At 45.1% G+C, this 20,927-nt stretch overlaps 1 protein-coding gene across 2 annotated transcripts; it reads right to left on the bottom strand.

Moving 5' to 3' along the window:
* Positions 1-4,872: 4,872 nt before the first annotated feature.
* LOC107321952 (uncharacterized) lies at positions 4,873-20,927 on the bottom strand. Of its 2 annotated transcripts, XM_015879481.3 has the most exons (8): positions 20,877-20,927; positions 14,466-14,503; positions 13,869-13,899; positions 12,769-13,047; positions 10,433-10,681; positions 8,254-8,391; positions 7,558-7,677; positions 4,873-6,226 (listed from the first exon to the last, which is right to left on the bottom strand). In XM_015879481.3, exons 1-8 carry the CDS (start codon positions 20,893-20,895, stop codon positions 6,066-6,068), a joined length of 1,035 nt encoding a protein of 344 aa, XP_015734967.2. In that variant the 5' UTR covers positions 20,896-20,927; the 3' UTR covers positions 4,873-6,065. The 2 variants fall into 2 exon arrangements, with proteins under 2 accessions (XP_015734967.2, XP_015734976.2); XM_015879490.3 differs by lacking the exons at positions 14,466-14,503; positions 20,877-20,927 and having other exon boundaries at positions 13,869-14,380.

Below are 20,927 nucleotides of genomic sequence, written 5' to 3'. Positions count from 1 at the left end.
ACAATAAGCCCAGTTCCCCAAGTGGGGAACAGAAACTGATGGCTTCTGGGCAGCATGTGCAAAGGAGACATAGTTCCCTTGGAAAGTATTAGATCAGCTTCACATCAGTGTCTGATCTGCAAAGGGGCTGGCCCACTGCCACACGTGGGTGTCCCGTAGGCATGGCCATCCGTCCAAGTGAGCCATGGAAGAAGAGTGGGCTTGGAACAGCATGAAAACATGAAAAACACTGCCTTGCTCTATCCAGAAACTAGCTCCAAAGCTGGCTGATGTTGGAAAGATTGTGAGGAAGGAAGATGGGAGGAGGGATGGGAATTAGGTCCAAAACCATGTGAGAAGCTAATAAATTCTTTATTTCAGTTTCCAACATGAAACAGATGGTGTGGGGAGGATTTTGAATTGTCATCTCAGCACAATCCCTTTGCAGTAGTGGCCACTGAGATCTTCCAGATTTTTATTGCCAATGGAAGCCAAGAAAGAAGACAAAAGAAAAGATACGGCACAAGAAATGCACAATATTAGATAAATGTTTCTCATTAATTTATGTGATTCTCTTTCCTTGACATTATAGGAAGGTTTTCTAAGACCCTTCCCTTTCTCCAGCTTTGTCATCATTTTAATGACCCTTCAGCTGCTAAAAAACACTGCTGTTTGCACAAAAGGAACAAAATGGAAATACCCAATGGAAAAAGCACTAAGGCCACAGTCAGTATTACTAATCCCCACATTATATTCCCTACATAGCTGTTATTCCTTCTCTTTGTTGTTTACTTACAAAGAACACGTGATGGAGACAAACATGAAACGAGAGGAAGCAACGGCAGCAAGATGGTTTTGTGCTTGACTTCTACCCTCTGTGGAGGAAACCAGACTGAGGGCATGGGAGATGCCCAGAGGCAAGCAGTCTGTCCTGGCAGCACCAGCTTCAGGGACTTCCAGACAGAGCACCAACAGGATTTGGGGTAAATGCAGTAAGCACATCCTCATCCCTCCTGCATTTCTTGCTGGGTTCATTGAGCAGGACAAGAGAAGGCTCTGACATGCCGAAACCAATGTCCATACTCTGCTTAACACTGTCATATATTTGGCTTATATTTTTCCTAAAGCCACTTCCCACTTCCATCAGGCCCCTGCTCCTTGTCAACACGTTCTTACTACAAACATGCTGATTCAGGGGCTGTCCCACTGCTTTGGGCACAGACAGAGCCATGGTGCTGCCATGCTCTCTGTGTAAGGCTGCTGTGGAACAGTAGAGACCTGTGAGAGAAACCGAGATTGATGCAACAATGCCCCTTGTTGCTGTACATCACAGAAGCAACAGGGGGTGTGGGTGTCTGTGAAGAGCTGTGTGTGTGTGTGCACAAAACCAACTTGTTCAGAGATTCTGTACAACAAAACATCCTTCCCCTTCCTTAAGACCCATAGATGGATTCAGTTGCACTGCTTTCCTGCGCTGCAGGACTACAAACAGAAGCTGCTGTGTAGAAGTGCTGGGCACCATGGCACATCTAAGTCATGATGGGTGGGTTGAGGCTAAGTCTACCAGGCATGGAAAGAACCATGGTCTGTTATCTCCTGTGAGCTCTTCCACTTGCAGCTGAAAGCCTCTCTCCCACTTGTTACACAGGAGGTGACACTGCTGGGCTAAACAAGAGCCAGATAGAAAAGCAGGTCATGGCCAGAAAAGGAGATGCCTCCCAGTGCTGCAGTGCTGGTTTCATCTTCAGCTAGGCCTGTCATCCTGCTTATGGTGATGGGTTCTTGGCCATCATATTGCTAAAAATCTCCGTCTTCTGACGTGCAGCAAATGTGAGGGCCAAATGCAGCCTCATTACAATGGGGTGCTTCTTTGCAGCCACTGCTGCCTTTGCGGTATTGTTTCCACTGCAGAAGCCACAAAGTGCTTATGTTGCTTGCTCTCTTTTCTACTCTTCATTTCTTTGTAGCACACTAACCAGTTTCCTCTCAGGGAATGTAAGCATCATACTTAACATTTCCACAGAAAGGCAACATCTGAAGGCAACATCTCAAGAGATAATATGTAGATGTTCCCACCTCTAATTCTTTAACCTAGTGATAAGTTAATAGACATTCATGCCTGAGTGCTCCAATTTCCCCTTTTCCTGTAACTGGGCACCACTGAAAACAGCTTGGCCCCACCCAATGACTCCTGCAATTTAGATGTTTACAAACAGCAATAAGCCTTGCTTCCTCCAGGCTGAACAACCCCAGGTCTCTCAGCCTTCCCTCATACAGGAGATGCTCCAGGTCACTCATCATCTCTGTGGCCCTTCCAGGCCCGCTGGACTCTCTCCAGCAGTTCTTTGTCTTTCTTGAACTGGGAAGCCCAGAACCAGACACAGTAGCCCAGATGCAGCCTCCCCAGGGCAGAGTAGAAGAGGAGGCTCACCATGTCTTAACTACAATATGTTCCTTAGTCACCAGAGAGATGATGGACCAACCAGGTACAGATAAGCATTCATTTGCCCAGCTGCAGGGAGTTGTCCATTGCCTGGCTCAGTTGATCTTACTTGACAGGTACAGAGATGACGTTTCTCTGCTGACAGGCTTTGAGCTCAATGTGAAAGTGATGCTACAGTTGCTAGCAGGTTTGCTATAATACAGACATGGTAATGTACGCCAAGGGGGACAGAAGAGAAGTTGTTCTTAGAAATACATTCAGAAAAGACATCTTATGATCATCTAAGTAAGTAATGTTTCAGACAAGATGTGACATTCTCCAGAAGCCATCGGCTTAACAAATGCTTAAATATGCATTTGATGCTTTGTACGATGCTTTATTTTATACTGCTATTATAACCCTGGAGAGAGTGAGAGACAGTCCAGTACAGGTATCTGGGAGGATGAGAGGTGAGCCAGGAGACTGAGCACTATCAAATGGGTAATGTAATTCAACACCAAAGGCATTTATTTCTAAGATGGGCCCTGAACAGCCTTCACACAGGTCCACACACAAAGAAAGGTCTGAACTTTGAACACAAGTCATCAGCACAACTTGTTAAGCTGCAGTCATTATAAGGATTTGTCCCACTGGTGCAGTGACTGGGAGGCATGTATGCAGGCATGAGATGCTCATCTTCCCAGGAGACCCTGGATTTGTACCTTCTGAACTGTCAACACAGGTCCCAAAATTGCTGTCAAATGTGACCGTTTCTTAAATGGTGGAGTGATGATGGCAAGCAAAAACCCTTATACAGCCCTGTACTTACACACAAGGAAACCTGGCCTTTGCCACCAGGGCATTAAGATGGAAACCTCTCAGAAACATCTGAGTGACCTGTCAGTTGGGCCTGAGTGAGCTCCTTTACACAGTTGCTCATGGTGGGTAGATGGGGGGCAACTCCTCATAGCGCAGGGACAGCAGGACAGGTTACCTTGTTCCATCATGCTCCAAGCACCAAGCAGACGCAGCACAGAATTACCTGGCCTTTACCACAGCACAGGAAAGCACAGGCACCAAGCTGACATGTTTCTGGTTGCTTATACCCACTGTTCCTGTTGTCAGCAGGCAGGGGTAAAGGCTAAGGTGCTGTGTCAATGCATTTCTGAGAATTTCTGGGTTTTATGATCTTACTGAAGCAGGCAGAGGAAGTTCTTGGTTTAATGCTGGGGAAGCAGAGGCAAGCTGAGGCTTTTCACAGCATGTCTATCGATGCAATACATCAGCCCCCTCTTTCACTTGTGCGAGTCAAAAGGAAAGAAGCACCTCACACATTAACATGGTTAAGAGACAAATGTTGTCCACCTTCAGCTTCAGCAAGAAGCTTCCCTTACATTCCAGGCAGCCAGACCACTCCATGCACTGCAGTCCAAGCAGACCATGCACAGAGAAAGCTATAAATCCTTATTTGTATTTGTCAAATAACAAACCTTTGTATTTCCAACAACAGGTAAGCAAACAAAGCCCCTCATCAAAAATGAAACCATCTGAATTAAAGAACCTCAAACCCTCAATATGTGAATCCAGATTGACTGCTGGACAGCTGGCTCTCTCCTTACCCATGATGCTGAACCCCATCCCTGCTATCCCATGTCCCATTAGTGCAGGTTCAGCTCCTCTTTCAGAGGAGAAATCCGAGGCCCACCACAGCAACAAAAAAAAGCTTTCACTGGAATGAATACTGGTATTGCTCATTGCTTGGAGTCTTATGTCTAAAGGCACTGCTGGAATTCTTTTCCAACAGGCCAAAACTTGGCTATATCATCTTTTTCTTCCATTTGTTTGTTTGTTTGAGGATATCCTAATACAACTTTTAGTATTAAAAAAAAAACCTTTTACACTCTTTAGTTTTGTGAAAACCCATTATTTTTTTACATATATATCATATCAGCTTTGTGTTACATGCTAACCAGAAAAATAAGCCAATTAAAAGTAAGCTCTCATTGGCCATCTATATTTGCAACCTCTACAGCCACCTATATTTCCTTTATGGTTTGCATTTGATAATAGCACGGTGAGCAGCCATTCTCCCTTGTCCTAACACTGCCCAGGTAAAAAGTCAATCTCCCTTCTGTTTATAAGCTCCCCTCAAACACTGGAAGGCCACAGTGAGGTCTCCCTGGAGCCTTCTCTTCTGCAGGCTAAACAAGTCCAACTCTCTCAGCCTGTCTTCACTGCTGAGGTGCTCCAGCCCTCTGATCACCCCTGTGGACCTTCTCTGGACCCTAACAGCTCCACATCCTTCTTGTGCTGGAGGTCCCTCACCTGGACACAGAACTTTAGATGGGGTCTCATGAAGGCAGAGCAGAGAGACACAATCACCTCCCTCTCCCTGCTGGCCACCTCTTCTGATGCAACCCATGATAGCATTGTGTTTTCCATGAAAATGGTAAAGAAACAATTATTACACATTTCTGAAACAAGTTAGAAAACACATCTTTTTATTAGGAACGAAAAACAACATCATGGCGGGGAAAATGGGGAACAAAATAACTCCGAACACCAAAACCAACCATAAAAGAACAATAGCTGGGTACGCAGCTACCCGCCGGCTCCCCCGCCTGGCACCGAGATGCACATTGCAGCAAGGACAGCCGGAGGGACTGCGAATTGCGGCTGCCCGTGCAGACAGCGCAGCTCTGCGGCAGCCTGCATGCACAGGCAGATGGCCGGCTCGGTCAGCCTGCGGTGAGTAGCTAAACCATTACGCTAAAGGCACTAATGCTTGCACTGATGAACGATCTCAGCATCATAATCAATATTTCTGCCAAAATAAATGCGTCCAAGCCCCAGGCGTTCTCCTGCTGAGAAAGAGAGCTGGCAACAGAACTTTTGGAGTTCTGGCACCCTGAGCAGTTAACTCTCTGGTTGAAGGTACCAGTGGGGTCTGGAGCAGCAGTTCAGATTAACGTCCAGCATAGCACACACTTTGGCGAAGCCTTGGTCAGACTTTCTTGCAGGGCCCCTGAAAAAATGCTTTGAAATTATAGAATCACAGAATGGCGTGGGTTAGACAGGACCTTAAAGGCCTACTGGGGAGATAGGGCTGCCCAGGGCCCCATCCAGCCCAGCCTTGAAAACCGCTGGAGATGGGGCATGCACAGCTTCTCTGGGCATCCTGTGCCAGTGCCTCCTGATAAGAGACTTTCTCAGGAGACCTCCAGTGGTTCCTGGTTTCTACCTGTGACTGGCATGCTGCCACATCTACCTGTCCCACCTGCCCCTCGCAGGAACCACTGGCTGGCAGAGATGGGAGGCATGGAGCAAGCAGAAAGCAGGAGGCATCATCCATTTGATGCCAGGTGTCCTCAGGGCTCCACAGAGTAACTGTATGTCTGCTAACAAGCAAAGTACCAGAGAGCTGCCCAGTTTTTCTACTGAACCTGGCAGCCCAAGGTCCTGAAGCCACACATGTACTTTTTTTTTTCCATTTTTTCTTTTTCTTTTTTTTCTTTTTTTTTCCTGTAAATGAGCTCAGCAGGCCTAACACATCACATCTTCCCCCTGCTAAAATCTTTCAGACCAATTCTTACATCGAGACTATGGGATGCAAAGGATGGGTGTCAAGGGACTCGGGTAAGGGCAGAACAATGAGCGTATCAGATCAGTTATCAATTGGGTCAGGGAAACAGTTCGAAGCATTTTCCTGGCTTTCCACATCAGCTATCACCTCTGGGTCTGCCATTTCCCCAGGCTCTGCTGCTACTGGGAAGTTTTCTTCCACCATGGGCTGAGGCTCAGTGCCTGAATCAGTCCGGGCAGTGTCTGGAAAAGAAGGGAGAGGTGGCTCATACATATGTGCACAACAGTAATCCTTGCAGAAAAGTTTTCCCCTCAACTCCCATTGCAGCAGGCTTCTACAAGCCTGATTTCAGTATGCGTCACAACCACTCATTTATTGAGCTGTTCATCATGGTTTCTCTGTAAGATACATTGGTGCTGAAAGCTCTTTGAGCCCAGCAGCTCAAAATACCGAAGCCAAATTTATTCAGTTGCATTTGAACCATAAAAGTTTCCTATGTGTATATGTAATATATTCTCACCTTAATACTTTTCACATGCAATTCTGCTGTTACTAACTTGTAGAGAAATTAAAGACAGGATGCATTGCAAGTCAATCTAAGGCTGAGGATTTTTTTAGACAAAATAAATCCTACTTATTTAAGATATTAATATTGAGCAATTCTCTGAATCACTTGCATCTTTGTTTTTTTCTTTCCCTACATTAACAAATGCTTTGTTAGTAGTCATTTAGGGGCGATGCTTCTTTAATAAATGTTTTTAATCAATTGAAGGCAGGGCAAAGAAGCATCTAAGAATAGAAAGTACAGCTGAGTGGGTGAGATGCTGCGTGCAGTGCAGTGAAGAACAATAGTAGCAGAGCTCAGGCCATGCTATGACCTATGTAATGCTGTTCAGGTATGTGATATCTCTTCTGGTCCTACTTCAGCTGCTGATGCATTACTGCAGAAGGTGCTGCCAGCATTTGTATTTGTTACACAAATTTGAAGGAGTCCCAGTGCAAAAAGCACTCATTAAGGTTGGAAAAGACCACTAAAGTCACCCAGTCTGACCACCAACCCACCCCATCATGCCCACTAACCATATCCCTCAGTGCCATGTCTAAACAGTTCCTTGAACACCTCCAGGGATGGTGACTCTACTATGTCCCTATTGTTAGATGCTGTCCCAAGGACAAGGCCTATTAAAACAATGCTACTACTTATAAAAAAGCAACTGCAGAGGACAGAGAGAGGTTATAAAAACTGCAGGAAAGCTGCTACTTTGGAGCAAGGTTGCTGGTTTTTTTTAGATACGTATTTGAGCTCTGCAGACACTGGCACAGTCTGCAACCTGTACCCTCTGTGGGATGCTGATGAGATGGCTGCTGCTCCATCTCACTGCTGGGTGAAGAAGAAGCTACCCCTGAGAAGGAGCAGAGTGTGGGTGCTATGTTGACAGATGCTCTTCTGCAACACCTGCGGTGTAGACAGGCCTCCCCTCCAGTCAGCTCCTTCCCAGCAGCCATATGCACCCATTTGGTGCTTTACCCTCTCCAACAGGCTGTCTGATGTAAAACAAGTCACTGGGCCCACCTGGAACTGAAGGACAGTCAATCTGGGCAGCTTGAGCCTCCACATGGTCTCCATTGGGGGGGCTCTTCACACCTTCACTGGACACCACCGACATTGTTATTCCATCATCCTTTTCTTCCTCTGTAAAGTCAAAACCAGAGGCTTGAAGGAAAGAGGTCCTGCACATCCCAGCAAGAAGCCAGGTCACCAACACACTTGAGCCTCCTCCTCACAAAGCCCTGGCTCTACTCCCAGAGCAAACAGATGCCAAGGACAAAGGGCTGCTCCCAACTTGCCAAAGACCAGCATGGTCATGCTGGTGGGCTCACAGCTTGGGGTGACCTCACTGGGCATGGGCAGAGAGCACCTGAGGACAGGTGCTGGCAAAATAAAGCTGGCAAAAACCTTCTGGTCCTTTCACATCAGACCCCAAGCAAGGTTCAGCTTTCTTGCCCATAAAAAAGGGGTTTTGCTGTGCTTGCTTCTGGAAAGCACATGCAAGCTGAAACAGGGAAAAGCAAGGCTCTATCCAGGACCACACTGGGCATAAGAGTTGTCTATCAGTGAGCGGGATTCTGCTCCACTGGGCCAAGGAGGGCTGGGTGGAAGAGCAGCACCTGCCAATGTGAGGCTATTTCATATTGAGGTAGTTTCAGCCCCAACCTGCACACACAGTTCTCTGGGAGACCCTTCTGGCAATTAGGGATCCCCACTCACCTGAGGGTACGGCGATGAACTTGTGCTTCCTCCTCATGCAGCAACAGATGAGTGAGGACACAACAGCCACCAGGATGGCCGTGGCCCCTGCACATCCTGCCAATATGTAGATGAACCATGGGTACTGCAAAAGGTCGCCTGCAAGAGGACAGCATTATAATTATACCAGGGTGGGAAACCCTCTTTATCCCCAGCGGTGAATCTCCACAGCCAGATGAGGATATTTGGGCTTCACTGTTGCTTTATTTTGGATCAAGGGTGCAAGAGAAATTCTGACCTGTGACACACCATCATACATGTCACATCACTTACGGTATGGAGGTTTGTTTCCACTAAGGAGCTTGTGCAACCAACCACAAGGTCTATTTCTGCCTACTCCAAGCAATAACATCTCAGATCATCCACAAGCTTCAATCAAATTTAACAGAAAAGGTTTGACAGATACTACATTTCAAGAAGTTTTATGAAAATCTACAGTGAGAAAGCTGTGTTTATCCCTCTGCCTGGAGCAAATAATAACCCACAAAATGAGTTAGTCCTTCATTCATTTACGTAGGTTGCTCCGAAAGTAATGCCTCCTATTTATTTCCACAGAAACTATAACAAATACAAAGAGCAGAATAACATTATTTGATAGAGGTACAAAACACTGTCTTTTAATATAGTCACCACCATTAGCTGTGCATTTTTACCAACAGTGAACAGGAGTCTGCATGCCACACTCATAAATACCTGCACCAGCATCGGTGACCCACTATTAGTGTTGCTATTGCTGAAATGCACTACCCACTGCCTCACTGTGCTTACATCCACTGTTTGGTCACCAGATTCACCAAGCACTGAAGATCAACGAGTGCCCTTTTTTCCACATGGAGGAATTCAATGACACTCTGCCATCTATCGCAGGGCAACAATGTGTAATGGGATATTTTTTGGCAAGGTTCTACCTGTACTGCTATACCACCATTTGCTTCTAATGTTGGTGGCCAACATAATAAAATAGGAGGTATTACTTCCAGAGCAGCTCTCAAAATTGAACTCATTTATCTTCATTTTTTTCTAGTAAATATAATAGCTATAGATAAATTCTTATCAACGTGGCTGCATTTGGTGGGGAAAAAAAGGGTAGAATTGCTGCTACTTCCTTGCTCTCACACTCTTCCCAATGCACATCCATCCCAAAACAGCTATCACTAAATTCCCCCATTGGCTTTTGAAGAGGAAAAGAGGAACAGATATCTGACCCAGGGGCCTGGGCAGCCACCCAGAACAAACAACAGTAGGTGTCAGCAGTCGTGTGGTTTATCACAAGGCTTGATTCAGAGCTCACGGCTGTTTGCTTTCTTGTTCCTCGGTGTCTCAGTTAACTTGTGTTTGTCTGTTCTGAACAACCTTAGGTCAGTTCAGCTGGACATAGGATGGCTGCTGCACAATTGCTAGTGCCATATCTGTACAGGCAGGCCCGTGCCACCAATATAATCTGGTGCAAAATGCCCATGGCAGCTCTGCAGGGTACCAGAACACATGATGCAGGGCTCAGGTCAATATTTTTGCTTTCATACCAACTCTACACCAGCCATATAAGAAAAGGCAGTACTTGATCTGCTGCAGAGTTACAGCTTTTCAGATGGTTTTCGAAAACACTAGGTATTGCTGCACAGCACAGTTTCTTTACCAACCAAGTTTGATTAAATTATTTACAGCTAAATTAGTCAAAAACATTATGACTACCTTCACTGCAAAAGCCATTCACTTGCATCTCCATCTGTGATATCTAATCAGGTTGGTTTTGTTTTTATTAAAAATTAGTTTACAACACTGACCAGTGTTTTGCATCATGAAGTTCTAGTAGTCCTAGGATCCAGACTTACTGTCTCATTTAACTGTAGCCTCATTCAATCAGATCACTGGGCATTTATGAAAAGCTTGTAGATGGGTGAGGTCACAGTATCCTCACAGAGAAACATAACCAAGCAAGGGACGTATTTGTACAGTCTGATAAGGAAGGTAATAAGTCTTGAAGGAAGTCAAGGGGCTGCTTTCTAAGGGAGGATGTGGTAAGTCTGGAAAGCAGCTGCCCAAGGACAGGAGACTTCATTTTCATACCAACAGCAACAACACCTTTGATTCCCATTGCAAGAGACCAAAAGAGACATTTTCTGGCACTGCCATTACTCACCATAGCTGCAGGAGAGCACAATGGGCCTGGTCCTCAAGAGGCCATGATCGTGTTTAATCTTACATACAAATTCCCCAGGCACAGTTTTCTCCAGGCGGACCTTCTTTCCACCATCCTTAATACAAGCCTCATGGGCATTCAGCCGAGAGTTGTTCAGCAGCCACTCAAATGTCATGCTCTCGTTGCTGTCCATGTCACAAGTCAAGTCTGCAGTTCCATTGGGGAAGCACCAAACATCAACGACTGGCTCTGGTCACACAGCATAGGGCAGTGGGGAATGGAGAGGGAAGAGAGACAATGAGAAGACTCAGCAGTGACTGAGGGCTCTGCACTATAAGGAGGGCTCCCACCACATTCACTGTTAGTCAGGGAGCACATCGCTAAGTACCCACACTCTTCAATTGCCAGATCCCAGCTCTTGACAGCACCCACCCAACCCTACAGGTGACACTTGGTCAGCATTTTGGGGACACTCTAAAAACATGGCACCTCTATTTTCCTTGTTAAAAGTGAAAAAGATAGCAACAGAAGACCACGATCTGAGGACACACTAAGCTCCTGCTGGCCAGAGGCTTCCTCTATAATCAGTGGGTAGTTGATTACACCCATTATAGCTTCAAAGGAGAGGCCTGTACTTCTGCTGTTTCTGTATCTGCTTCTGTTTTAGAGAGGAATTAATACAAACCATGCCCAAGGTAGGTATCAACACCAGACAATTGCAGTTAGTTAGATAGAACAATCCAGATGAGGACATTTTATACTGAAAGAGTACACCACTGAATTTCTCTTTAGTCTATTGCAAGGAACCAGCCTACTTCCTACATCTGCCACACTGCAAATACATACAGACAGGTTGTATGATTTTATGACAGTAGCCCAGAGAGGTTGAGGATGCCCTGTCCTTGGAGGTGTTCAGGGCCAGGTTGGATGGGGCCCTGGGCAGCCTGGTCTGGTATTAAATGGGGGGGGGGGGGGGGTTGGTAGCCCTGCCTGTGGTGGAGGCTTTCATCATCCTGGAGGTCCCTTCCAACCCAGGCCATTCTGTGATTTCTGTGAGTATCTATGCAAACATCAATGTAAATGAGTTCAGAAATCGTTTTCCTCAACTTCGACATCATCTTCAGCCTAAATTCAGTGAGTCCAGAAATACCTTAGAAGTTAGGGAAAGAATTTCACAGCTATGTGGCAACAGAACACAAGGGGGAGACAAAAGCTCCCAGAACAAATTCATTGAAATAGAGGTTAAAACCAGGACGCTTGGCAGTATTTGCCTACTTTCAGCCCCCAATCTTTTTTGCTGAGGAGTCACATCCTTGACCTATTCTGTGTCAGTTCTACTCATTTACACTTCAGTGGTGTAAGATTCATTTGTCTTCACTGAGATCACTTTGCTTTGACATGTTCGTTACATTTTTTATGCACTTCAGTTTCTCTTAGAAACCCGTGTAAGTGAAAGAAATGTAAAAGGAATAGTGAAGATTAGGACTGGACCCATGGTCACCGGCTGTCTAGAGCACTATTCAGCAAGGGGCTGAACCTGTTCAAGCCTTCTCTGTACAAAATAAAGCAATAAGCTGTACTCTGAGTCAAAGTGACCTCATTTCCATCTTCTCACTTCACAGATAGATGAACAGGCAAAGGAAAGGAAGCAGGGGAAGCAGGAATTCTGAGGTCAAAGAGATAATATCAGGACAATTGGTAAAGTACCCTCTGATGGTCTTTATACAGACAATGCAACAATGCTGATCTCCAAGCTACTAGTGGACATCTGAGAACTGATACAGGTTGGTTTGTTTAGCAATAGGGATTCATGAGTGTATCATGAGTAATAAAGGAATGCTGCTTTCTAACACTGCATTGGAGTTAGAAAGCTTTTTTTTTTTTTCCCCCATGGATTTCAGATTACAAAACCAGAAAATCACATTTGGACTCTTTCACTACCATTTCTCGACTACATGAAGCAGTCTATTCATGAGAGCTATCAGGAATATTGTTCTGGAAATTGATATCTCCAGTTGCATATCTATGTACTGTACACTCAGCTTTACAAACACCTCATGCTAATGTCACTTACATCAGGGGGGAAATAGCCTGTAGCTCAACTTACTGGCTTCTTGAAGGAAGGCTCAACAGACCGACAGCATAGGTGTGAAAGCATCCTTGAGCTTTCATTCATCATTACTGCTCCCTGAGACTTAACAAAGCTGTGCCTGCTGCTCCAGAGGTACTTCTAACTCCTAAAAGCTCAAGAGGTCCTTCAGAAAGAAATTCAAGCCATCGGCTTTCAGCCAGGCTCACACGTTCACAAGCTATCTGTTGCTAACAGGGCCACTTACCGAATACTTTCAGTGTAAAAAGTACTTTGGTATCGTTGAAATAAAACTCATAGTTTCCTTCGTCCTCTTTCTCCACTCTCCTCAGCACTAGAGAGCCATTCTCCAGTTTCAGCCATCTCTTGGAAGAAGGGTGACACTCGGCCAACAAAGTATCATGTTCCACATCCATGGAACAGTTCTTATTATTCCAGCTCATTTTTGGGACATTCTGAAAGTTTTCAGCTCCTACAGGGAACTTCGCTGAGCTGCCGCTGAACACACCAATCGTGGTAGCAGAGCCTGGAAGGAGAACACAGAGTGTGGGCAGTGAGCTTGGCACATCTATCCATCCAGCCTCAGTAGCCTCCCAGAAAGGTGAAAGCCCAGGTGAGACAAGAGGGACCCACCCCTAGGGATGGGCTGAGGACACCAGGAATTGAAAGTCAGAGGAGTAGGAAGGGTGACAGTATGCTATCTATAAAGGCCAGTTTTTTACCCAGGTACCATTACGGTCACGCACACACCACACACACTGCTATGGATGTCTCAACAGCAGGTCTTTGCCCAGATTTTACATTGTCCTCTATCACCCTCCTTGATCACAGAGAGTCTGTACAGAGAAAGATCCTCAGGGCATCAATGCCATGCATCTGGTGCAGATGGTATCAGAATCAATTGCTGCTTGCACAGCTTCGTTTGGGTAACAAAGGAAAGCTGTGGCAGTGTTAGTTTGACTAAGTCTGGTAGTATCCCTGCACATGATTAAGTTCCTGCACTCAAGTCCCAGATGGGTAAATGGCAAGAACAGGACCACATTGCTCTCCAGTCCCTTCAAGCAGCATTCTGCATACCAGGACCTTATATTCTCCATTGAAATGCTTTTGCAGTCACAGTGCACTGAGAAAATACTATATTGTTAGTTATCACCAGAGTACTGAAGTAAATACAAGATTAATAATAAATACTTACTCTGGTCTAGCTGCCCCCTTCATAGATTAGCAGTTAAATTACTTGATCTGTAGAAATCTGGTAGAGCCCTAAAAGATCTTAGACTAATATTAAGGTGTCAGCTCATCTAGGCAAATCTGTACCACAGCCTCGTAAAGAAAAATCCAACTTACCATCAGTAACAGTCGTTATCACCAGCAAACACTGCAGAATAAAAGGAGAGTTGAAATCCATTTTAAAGAGCTCCTCGCATCATATGCAGAGAAGATGATCTGGCTACAGAGCCCAGTGAATATAGCGTTCAGGAAATGATGTCAGAAGCAAGAGTGAAAAAAAAAAAAAAGAAAGAAAAGAAACCCCATACAAAACCCTATACTGGACAGACTGAATAATGGTTCAAAATAGACCCGCAAGGTTGCGGGTGACTGAACTCAGACTGAACCAAGACGAGCTGCGGTGCTCTTCTAGTCCCACACCTTGGAGCTAGTTGCAAGCATGAGAACAGGACTGAGAGGTGAGGGGAGGAGAAGGCTCCCCGGTCAGTGTACCCCATTTCCGAAGACCTGAATGCAGAGACCAGGCAAAGGGGAAACACCAATTTCTTTTATGCCCCACAAAGCGAAGAGAAATCCAGCCAGCCAGATAAAGCACAGGGCATGCAGATGGGCTGATTTTCTGCAGTGCCAATGACTGTCACTCACCAAGTGCCTCACCAGCAGGAAGGTGTGAGAGGAGGCTGTCCCTCTGCATTGAAAAGCTATGCTACTCACCTGAACTTTGCAAGGCTTTTCCAGAGACACAATGGCACCTGTGAGGCAAGGAAGCGCTCTGTACAACTGTCCCAGTTGCAGAATATAAGCTAAGGCAAACTTGCATTGCAGAAATAGACCAAGTACGACTTGAAAGCCAGCCTGGCTCTATTTGGAGCACTGCTCCCAGGGATCAGACTGAAAAGCCAGTTCTGAAGAACCACTGGGAGCTGGTTATCCACAGCACCTGAGTGCAAGTATGTCAGTCACTTGGTTCTTGTGTTTTACACAGAGCACAGAGGAGGATTACACAAGCAAGGCAGCAGGAACTGCCACAGCATGAGAGCCAAAGATCTGGATTTTTTTCAGACACACTTAACAGATGTGCTTGGGAACAACAGTGACAGGGGTTCAGGATGCAGCTGCAGCTCTAATGCTGTGGTGCCGTTTCTCTGGACTTAAACAGCCTGTTCAGTTAAGGAGGCACCCCAAAGTCCAGCTCTGTGTATAAGCATGCTTCTAAGGAACGGTTAAAGCCCTTGCATTGCAGTCTGTACTATTATTCAAACAATTTATCTTTGCTCAATAATTCCTCATTTCAGCCAGCGGTCCCTCTGACTCCTTGGCAATGACAATGAAATTTCCCTCCTGCTCTAAGTGTCTAAGATCTACAAGTTCACTCAGAGCTACCACAGCACCATCCTATCTGTGCTGTACATACATAGGACAGTCCTAAATTGATCTACGATGCGACAGAAATAGCCTTCTCTGAGAAAAGCAGTGAAGTGAGTCTTTAGACACTTGCAGCCACGCAGGGGACAGGGGAGAGAGAAAAGTATTTAAAGAAACACTTTCGTTTCCTTCTCTGCAGCTGCAATTACTTAAAGAAATTGTCTTTCCAAATACTGCTGCAAGATAGGGGCCAGCTGCCCGCCTTGGATGTTTGTGTCCAGCTTCACTTCACCTTCACGTTGGAAGGGTGAGCTGGTTGAACTTCAGGGTGCAATGCTGCACTGGAGGCAGGAGGCAAAAAGGACAGCTTACGTGAGGGTCGCTTCAGAACATTGTCCCCCCAAAAGCTCAGAACCTCAAAAAAACAACAATTTGCCCACCTAATGCACAATCCAGCAAGTGTTCAGCTTCTCCTCTAGTCAGTGAGAGCAGCCTTGCAGGGCTCACTTACAGATTTGCAGTGAAATGAAAGAAAAATATGGCCTTTCAGCTGCAGCTCTGTTGTTACAGAAGACACTCTGCATGACGGTGACATTGCGGTGTCCAGCATTTAGTCTCCCTCGCAGTGACTCCAGGGCAAATGAGTACATTTATGAGTTCAATATTTCTGAGTGCTAGTGCCCCATACATCACATGGGATGTGAAGTCCCATTAGGCTCCTTCTGTCCCTCAACACCCTTGCGAGCTAGAAGACCGAGCTCACAGCCAGCATGAAGATGACAGCACATGCACTGTCTGTGCTGCCACCCGTCAGCAGTCTTCTCTTAACATCAACCCTCCCAGATTCAATACACAAGGTATTTTTCAAAGTTAGTGTTTAATCTTGTCTGACATCAACCAATGAATGCTCACAACACCTCGGAACTGCTGGGGAAATTACTTCCCCTTCTTATGTGAAGATGCAAAATTCTCTGACAAAAAACACCTTGTGGGGCTTAACAGAAACCACAAGTAGAAGGAAAAATGAATTAAATCTTTTCTCACTGGCTGAGCTGCAAGCTCAGAGGGCCATTTTGTCCTTTCAGCTGCTGATAGCACTACTAATCACTTCAGCTGAGGAAGGAGACTGGTTCTCTACATGGCATGAGGCCCTGATGGAGCACAAGGACACTGAAAAGCCTGAGCGAGTAAGTAAAGCAGGAAATATGCTGTGAAGCACTATGAAGAAAACGTGTTCATCTTAACTCCCACATCTGCCTTTAAATAGGCCAGTGACCGCCTGCAGGGCACCTATTTTTGCTGTTACAAATACACACAGCCTGCCTTCACACGGAGCAAAGCAGCAGAGCTGAGTGCCGGAGCCTCGCTGCACAGAAACACCAAATAGGTACAGCAGCTGCGGTGGTGCTTGTGGCTGGCTCTGCAGGCCTGAGCTGCTTCTGGGGGTCAGCAGTGCCCTTGAAACCATAGGGTGAATATAATAGAATCAGAGTGCACCCCGGGTTGGAAGGGACCGGTAAGGATAGAGTCCAACTCTTGGTGCCACGCAGGACCACCCAAACCCTATGTCTAAAAGCAATGTCCAAATGCTCCCTGATCTCTGAAGGGCAGCAAGACTGATGAAGGGCTTGGAGAATACACCCTATGAGGAGAGATTGAAGGAACTGGGGCTGTTTAGTCTGGGGAAAAGGAGGCTGACCGGGGACCTTATTCTCTCTTCCAATACCTGAAAGGTGCTTACAAGCGAGAGCAGGGTTGGTCTCTTCTCACTGGTGACAGTATGAGGGGAAATGGCCTCAAGTTGCTCCAGGGCAAGTTTAGGTTGGATAACAGGAGAAATTTCTTCACAGAAGGGGCTGTTAAGCACTGGAATAGGCTCCCCAGGGAGGTGGTTGAGTCACCATCCCAGGTTGCGTTTAAAAACTGTTTAGATGTGGTGCTCAGAGACATGATTTAGCAGAGGGTTGTTAGAGTAAGGGTACTATGGTTTGGTTGTGGTTGGACTTGATGATCTTTAAGGTCCTTTCCAACCTGAGCAATTCTGTGACTAATTCTAATGCAGGGGGAGGAAAAAAAAAAAGTTCTTGGTTTGTTAAGTGAATCTAGCCAAAGAGCTCTGGTGCACCAGCAGAGCAAGAGTAACCAGAACCATAGGCATAAGTGAAGGTCCTCTCATGGACCTTCCTCTTGCCAAGGGAATGAAAGGCACAGCTTCATCCTCTAAACACAGATGAGGACTTTGTCATGTTAAGTGTTTAGGGGCAATGCTGACAAAATGAAATAAACCTGTACAGATAAGCACAATGAGGCACAAAGAGACAGCAAGAGGATCTCCAGCAGAAAGTCTGCCATACCTCAGATTCATCTCCATGAGACACACACCACTGGCCCTTGTCTCATGCTTCCTGCCACAGCATTCACTTCTGCTATGCAATGCTGAGGCTGTCTGAGAGCCACTGAACCACAGGCTGCTGTCCTGTCTAAAATAAACCATCCAAGTAACAGCGCATGGCATGGAGGATGCTGAAGGGGCAAAGGAGACAAGATCTTTCACAGTAACCAAGAGCAAGCTGGAGATTTAATCTGCAGAAACCCTCTGCTCAAAATAAACCAAGTAGAAAACATACAGTAGCATTTTTATCTGATGCACATTGTCCTCTCTTGGAGAGCAGACATGCCCTGTAACACACTGCAGAGAAGTCCCATGTCTTCTAAGCATGGAAATAGCAATCTGGAGAGAGATTTTCAGCTCTCATTTCTGACAAGTTAAAATCCATGTGTTTGTTACAAACAAGTTTTCATACACAAGCTTTCCCCTCCAACTCTCCCTGGTGTTGAAATGAGACTAATCAGGGTTACAGAATGAAACCAGACTTCTGTTAATTAACGGCTGCCACCATTCTTACATCTTCTCCTTCTTGTTGTATCAGCAAGTACCTCCCACTTTTCCCCAGCCATGAGCCAGCACCAGGATTAGCATCTTAAATTCACCCCCACCTACACGCAACCCCCCAGTTCCACAACTGCTGAGCAGCCATACAAGGAGATACCCAAGCAGATCTGAGAACTGAGCAGCAGACACACAGCAGAGGCACTGTGCTATGGTGCTCTGTTCAGTACACCCAGTGCCGTGTTCCAGGTGAACAGTCCAACAGCAGGGTAGTGCATCACCCTGTCAGAACACCTCTGCTGAATCCTCTCAGCCTTCTCATACACACACTGCTTAGTGCACAGGCTCAGGATACCACCTGTGAAGGTACCAGTTCTGCTGCCATATGTTCCAGCATCAGCTATTGCCTGTATCTCAATGCTCACCCATCATCCTACTTGACTCCTACCCTTCATTGGCATTAGAGGAAGGTATGTTTCCATGAATAAGTCACATTAGGACACAAACTGCCACTAGCTGCTGCAGGTCAACTGTTTCTGTTCATTTCTAACATCACTTACAAGACTCGGACCAATTTTAGTCCCTGGTCACTAACATCTGAGCCCTGCTTTGAGGCTGCCATCAAGTGACTGTCAGTGTCTCCTGCACACAGTTCTTCGCCTTACCTGCTCTTAGGTAACAGACAAAATCATCTCCAACAGAGGCTCTCAGCTCCTATCAGAGTTTTTCTGCAGTCGCATTCTCACTCCTCAAGTACCAGGCCATCCTTTTCATCTTTTCCTGATTGTCTTGATTCATTTTGGTGTAGTAAAAATCAAGATGGCAAAATCCCCCGTGTTGGAAAATGAACTGATAATTTTGTTTATATTGCTGGCTTCAGTTTGCTTAGGTACACACTACTTACAAAAACAAAGAGATCTCATCAGCTAAAATTAATAAAACTCTTCTAATGGAGTAGTTCCTGAATAGGTCCAAACTACACTGCGACAGAGTTTGCTTTGCAATGGAAGTACAGGTAGACCTAAGCCTTCTGAAACAAAGGAAAGACACCATGAGACTGACTTTAACATCTTGAAAGATTAAGAATATGGACTGAAGGATTTCTACCTTATACTTTCCAGTCCTCTACAGCAGCACTTCTGATCACTTGCACATATAGACAAGTATTCTTATGGAGGTTCACAGTCTAAAGCGAATTTCTGATGACACTAACAACCTTAAAGCACTCCCAAATACTATGAGGTATGCAGATCAAACTGATACTCACCTCTGGTTCTTTTCTCTGGAGCCCTTCTTTCTATACATTTATCTCATTGGAGACTGAATTGCTGTGTATTCACCAGAGTTTTGGAGCTAGAGATTTCTCCAGAATTAAAAAAAAAATCACGAGGGAAAAAAAACGGCTACAAGTTGTCACTTGTCAATTCTGAAATGACAACTTAAGAAATCCATCACTTTTTTTGCTTAAATCCATGATAAAGCTTATTTGCAAAACTGTATTTCATTACTTAGTGATGCTATTCAAAAACCAATGGAAAACTCATGGACAGAGATGGCACACATTTTCACACTCCAGTTAAAAGACTCTCAGTTCCTTACTGTATCTTAGAGGCATCATTTACAGGTTGGTAAAAATTCTTCTATACTCTACAAGAAACGTGATGGAGGGATAAAAGTAACACTCTGAGACACTCAACACAGCACAACAAAACACTACTCTTAAGACTTTTAAATCTATCTTACACATGTAGTTGAAAGCCTCTTTTGTAAAGAAGATAACCAGATACATCATATCTCTTGACAGTGTACTTCCTCCAATCCTCTTGAAGTGCACTCTTGAGAACTAAGGTCCTGTTAGGTAAAGCATGAAACGTACTGCTGACTGAAGAAGACCAGTTCCTCTAGACATTCAGAAAGATCGAGAGAAGCCATACCAGACAGCTCAGTGTGGTTGTTACTGCAGCAGATACATTCTTCAGCAATAAAGTGTTATAGGGATACTGGGCTATAACTGTAGGATAGTCATGTAGAACTGATCAGAAATTGAACTGGAAATTCAAATAGTTCTACTCTACAGATTCTCCCCACTTGCTGTGGGATCTCTTGGAAGACTGTTTCTGTGTTCCTCTTCTTTATTTACTGCATTTACAAAGTGCGTATTATGGATTAGTATTTAACTAAAATGTTTAATTAAATAATTTGCAATTCATCAGTGTCACGGGTTACTTAGATTTACCTATGCCCGTGACAGGGGAAGCCACCCCGTGGGCCCCCCCGGGGGCCCAGAAAGGAGGGGGAAAAGAGGAATCGGATAAAAACAGCGACAATCTAAGGAGGAAAAACTTATTTTACTAAATATGATATCGAAATACAAGATAACACAATATAATATAATTGAGGCTAACAAATCGAACAAACAGAGAGAGAGAGAGTCCCTGAAAACCGAGAGGCATACTATGAACTCTAGGCGACACAGCTGGAACGCTTCCCACTCTCCGAGAAGTTCGAGAGAAGAAGGAGGGCACTCCAGCCTGGAAACGAGATTCCCGTGACTTATCATTAACCCTGTTGTTCTCTGGGATATGTAGTCTTCTTCTGTGGACTGCACATTCAATAGAAGTATCCATACTTTACATGATGTTATGATGTGGAATACTGATAGCAAAATTACAAAATTACAAAACCATGACAATCAGTTCTTTAGGATACACAATAGGCATCATATCACGGGACAACCATGAAAGGTTTTTCATCAAATAACACAAGTTCAGAAAATATCTTTGTATAGTTGGAATAACACAAGTACAGTTAGAATAATACAGGTATGGTTGTAAATAGATAGCCAAAGGGTATCTAAGGAAAAGACTCACCAACTCTGAGGCCTTCCATCAAGATGGATACTCGCTAACATTGAGGCTCAC

This window comes from Coturnix japonica, chromosome 1 (genome assembly GCF_054131305.1).
Source record: "Coturnix japonica strain WE chromosome 1, WE-NBRP24, whole genome shotgun sequence".
Classification (NCBI taxonomy): Eukaryota; Metazoa; Chordata; class Aves; order Galliformes; family Phasianidae; genus Coturnix; species Coturnix japonica.
Note: the sequence above shows the minus strand (reverse complement) of the source record. Positions and strands in the feature narration are given on the sequence as shown.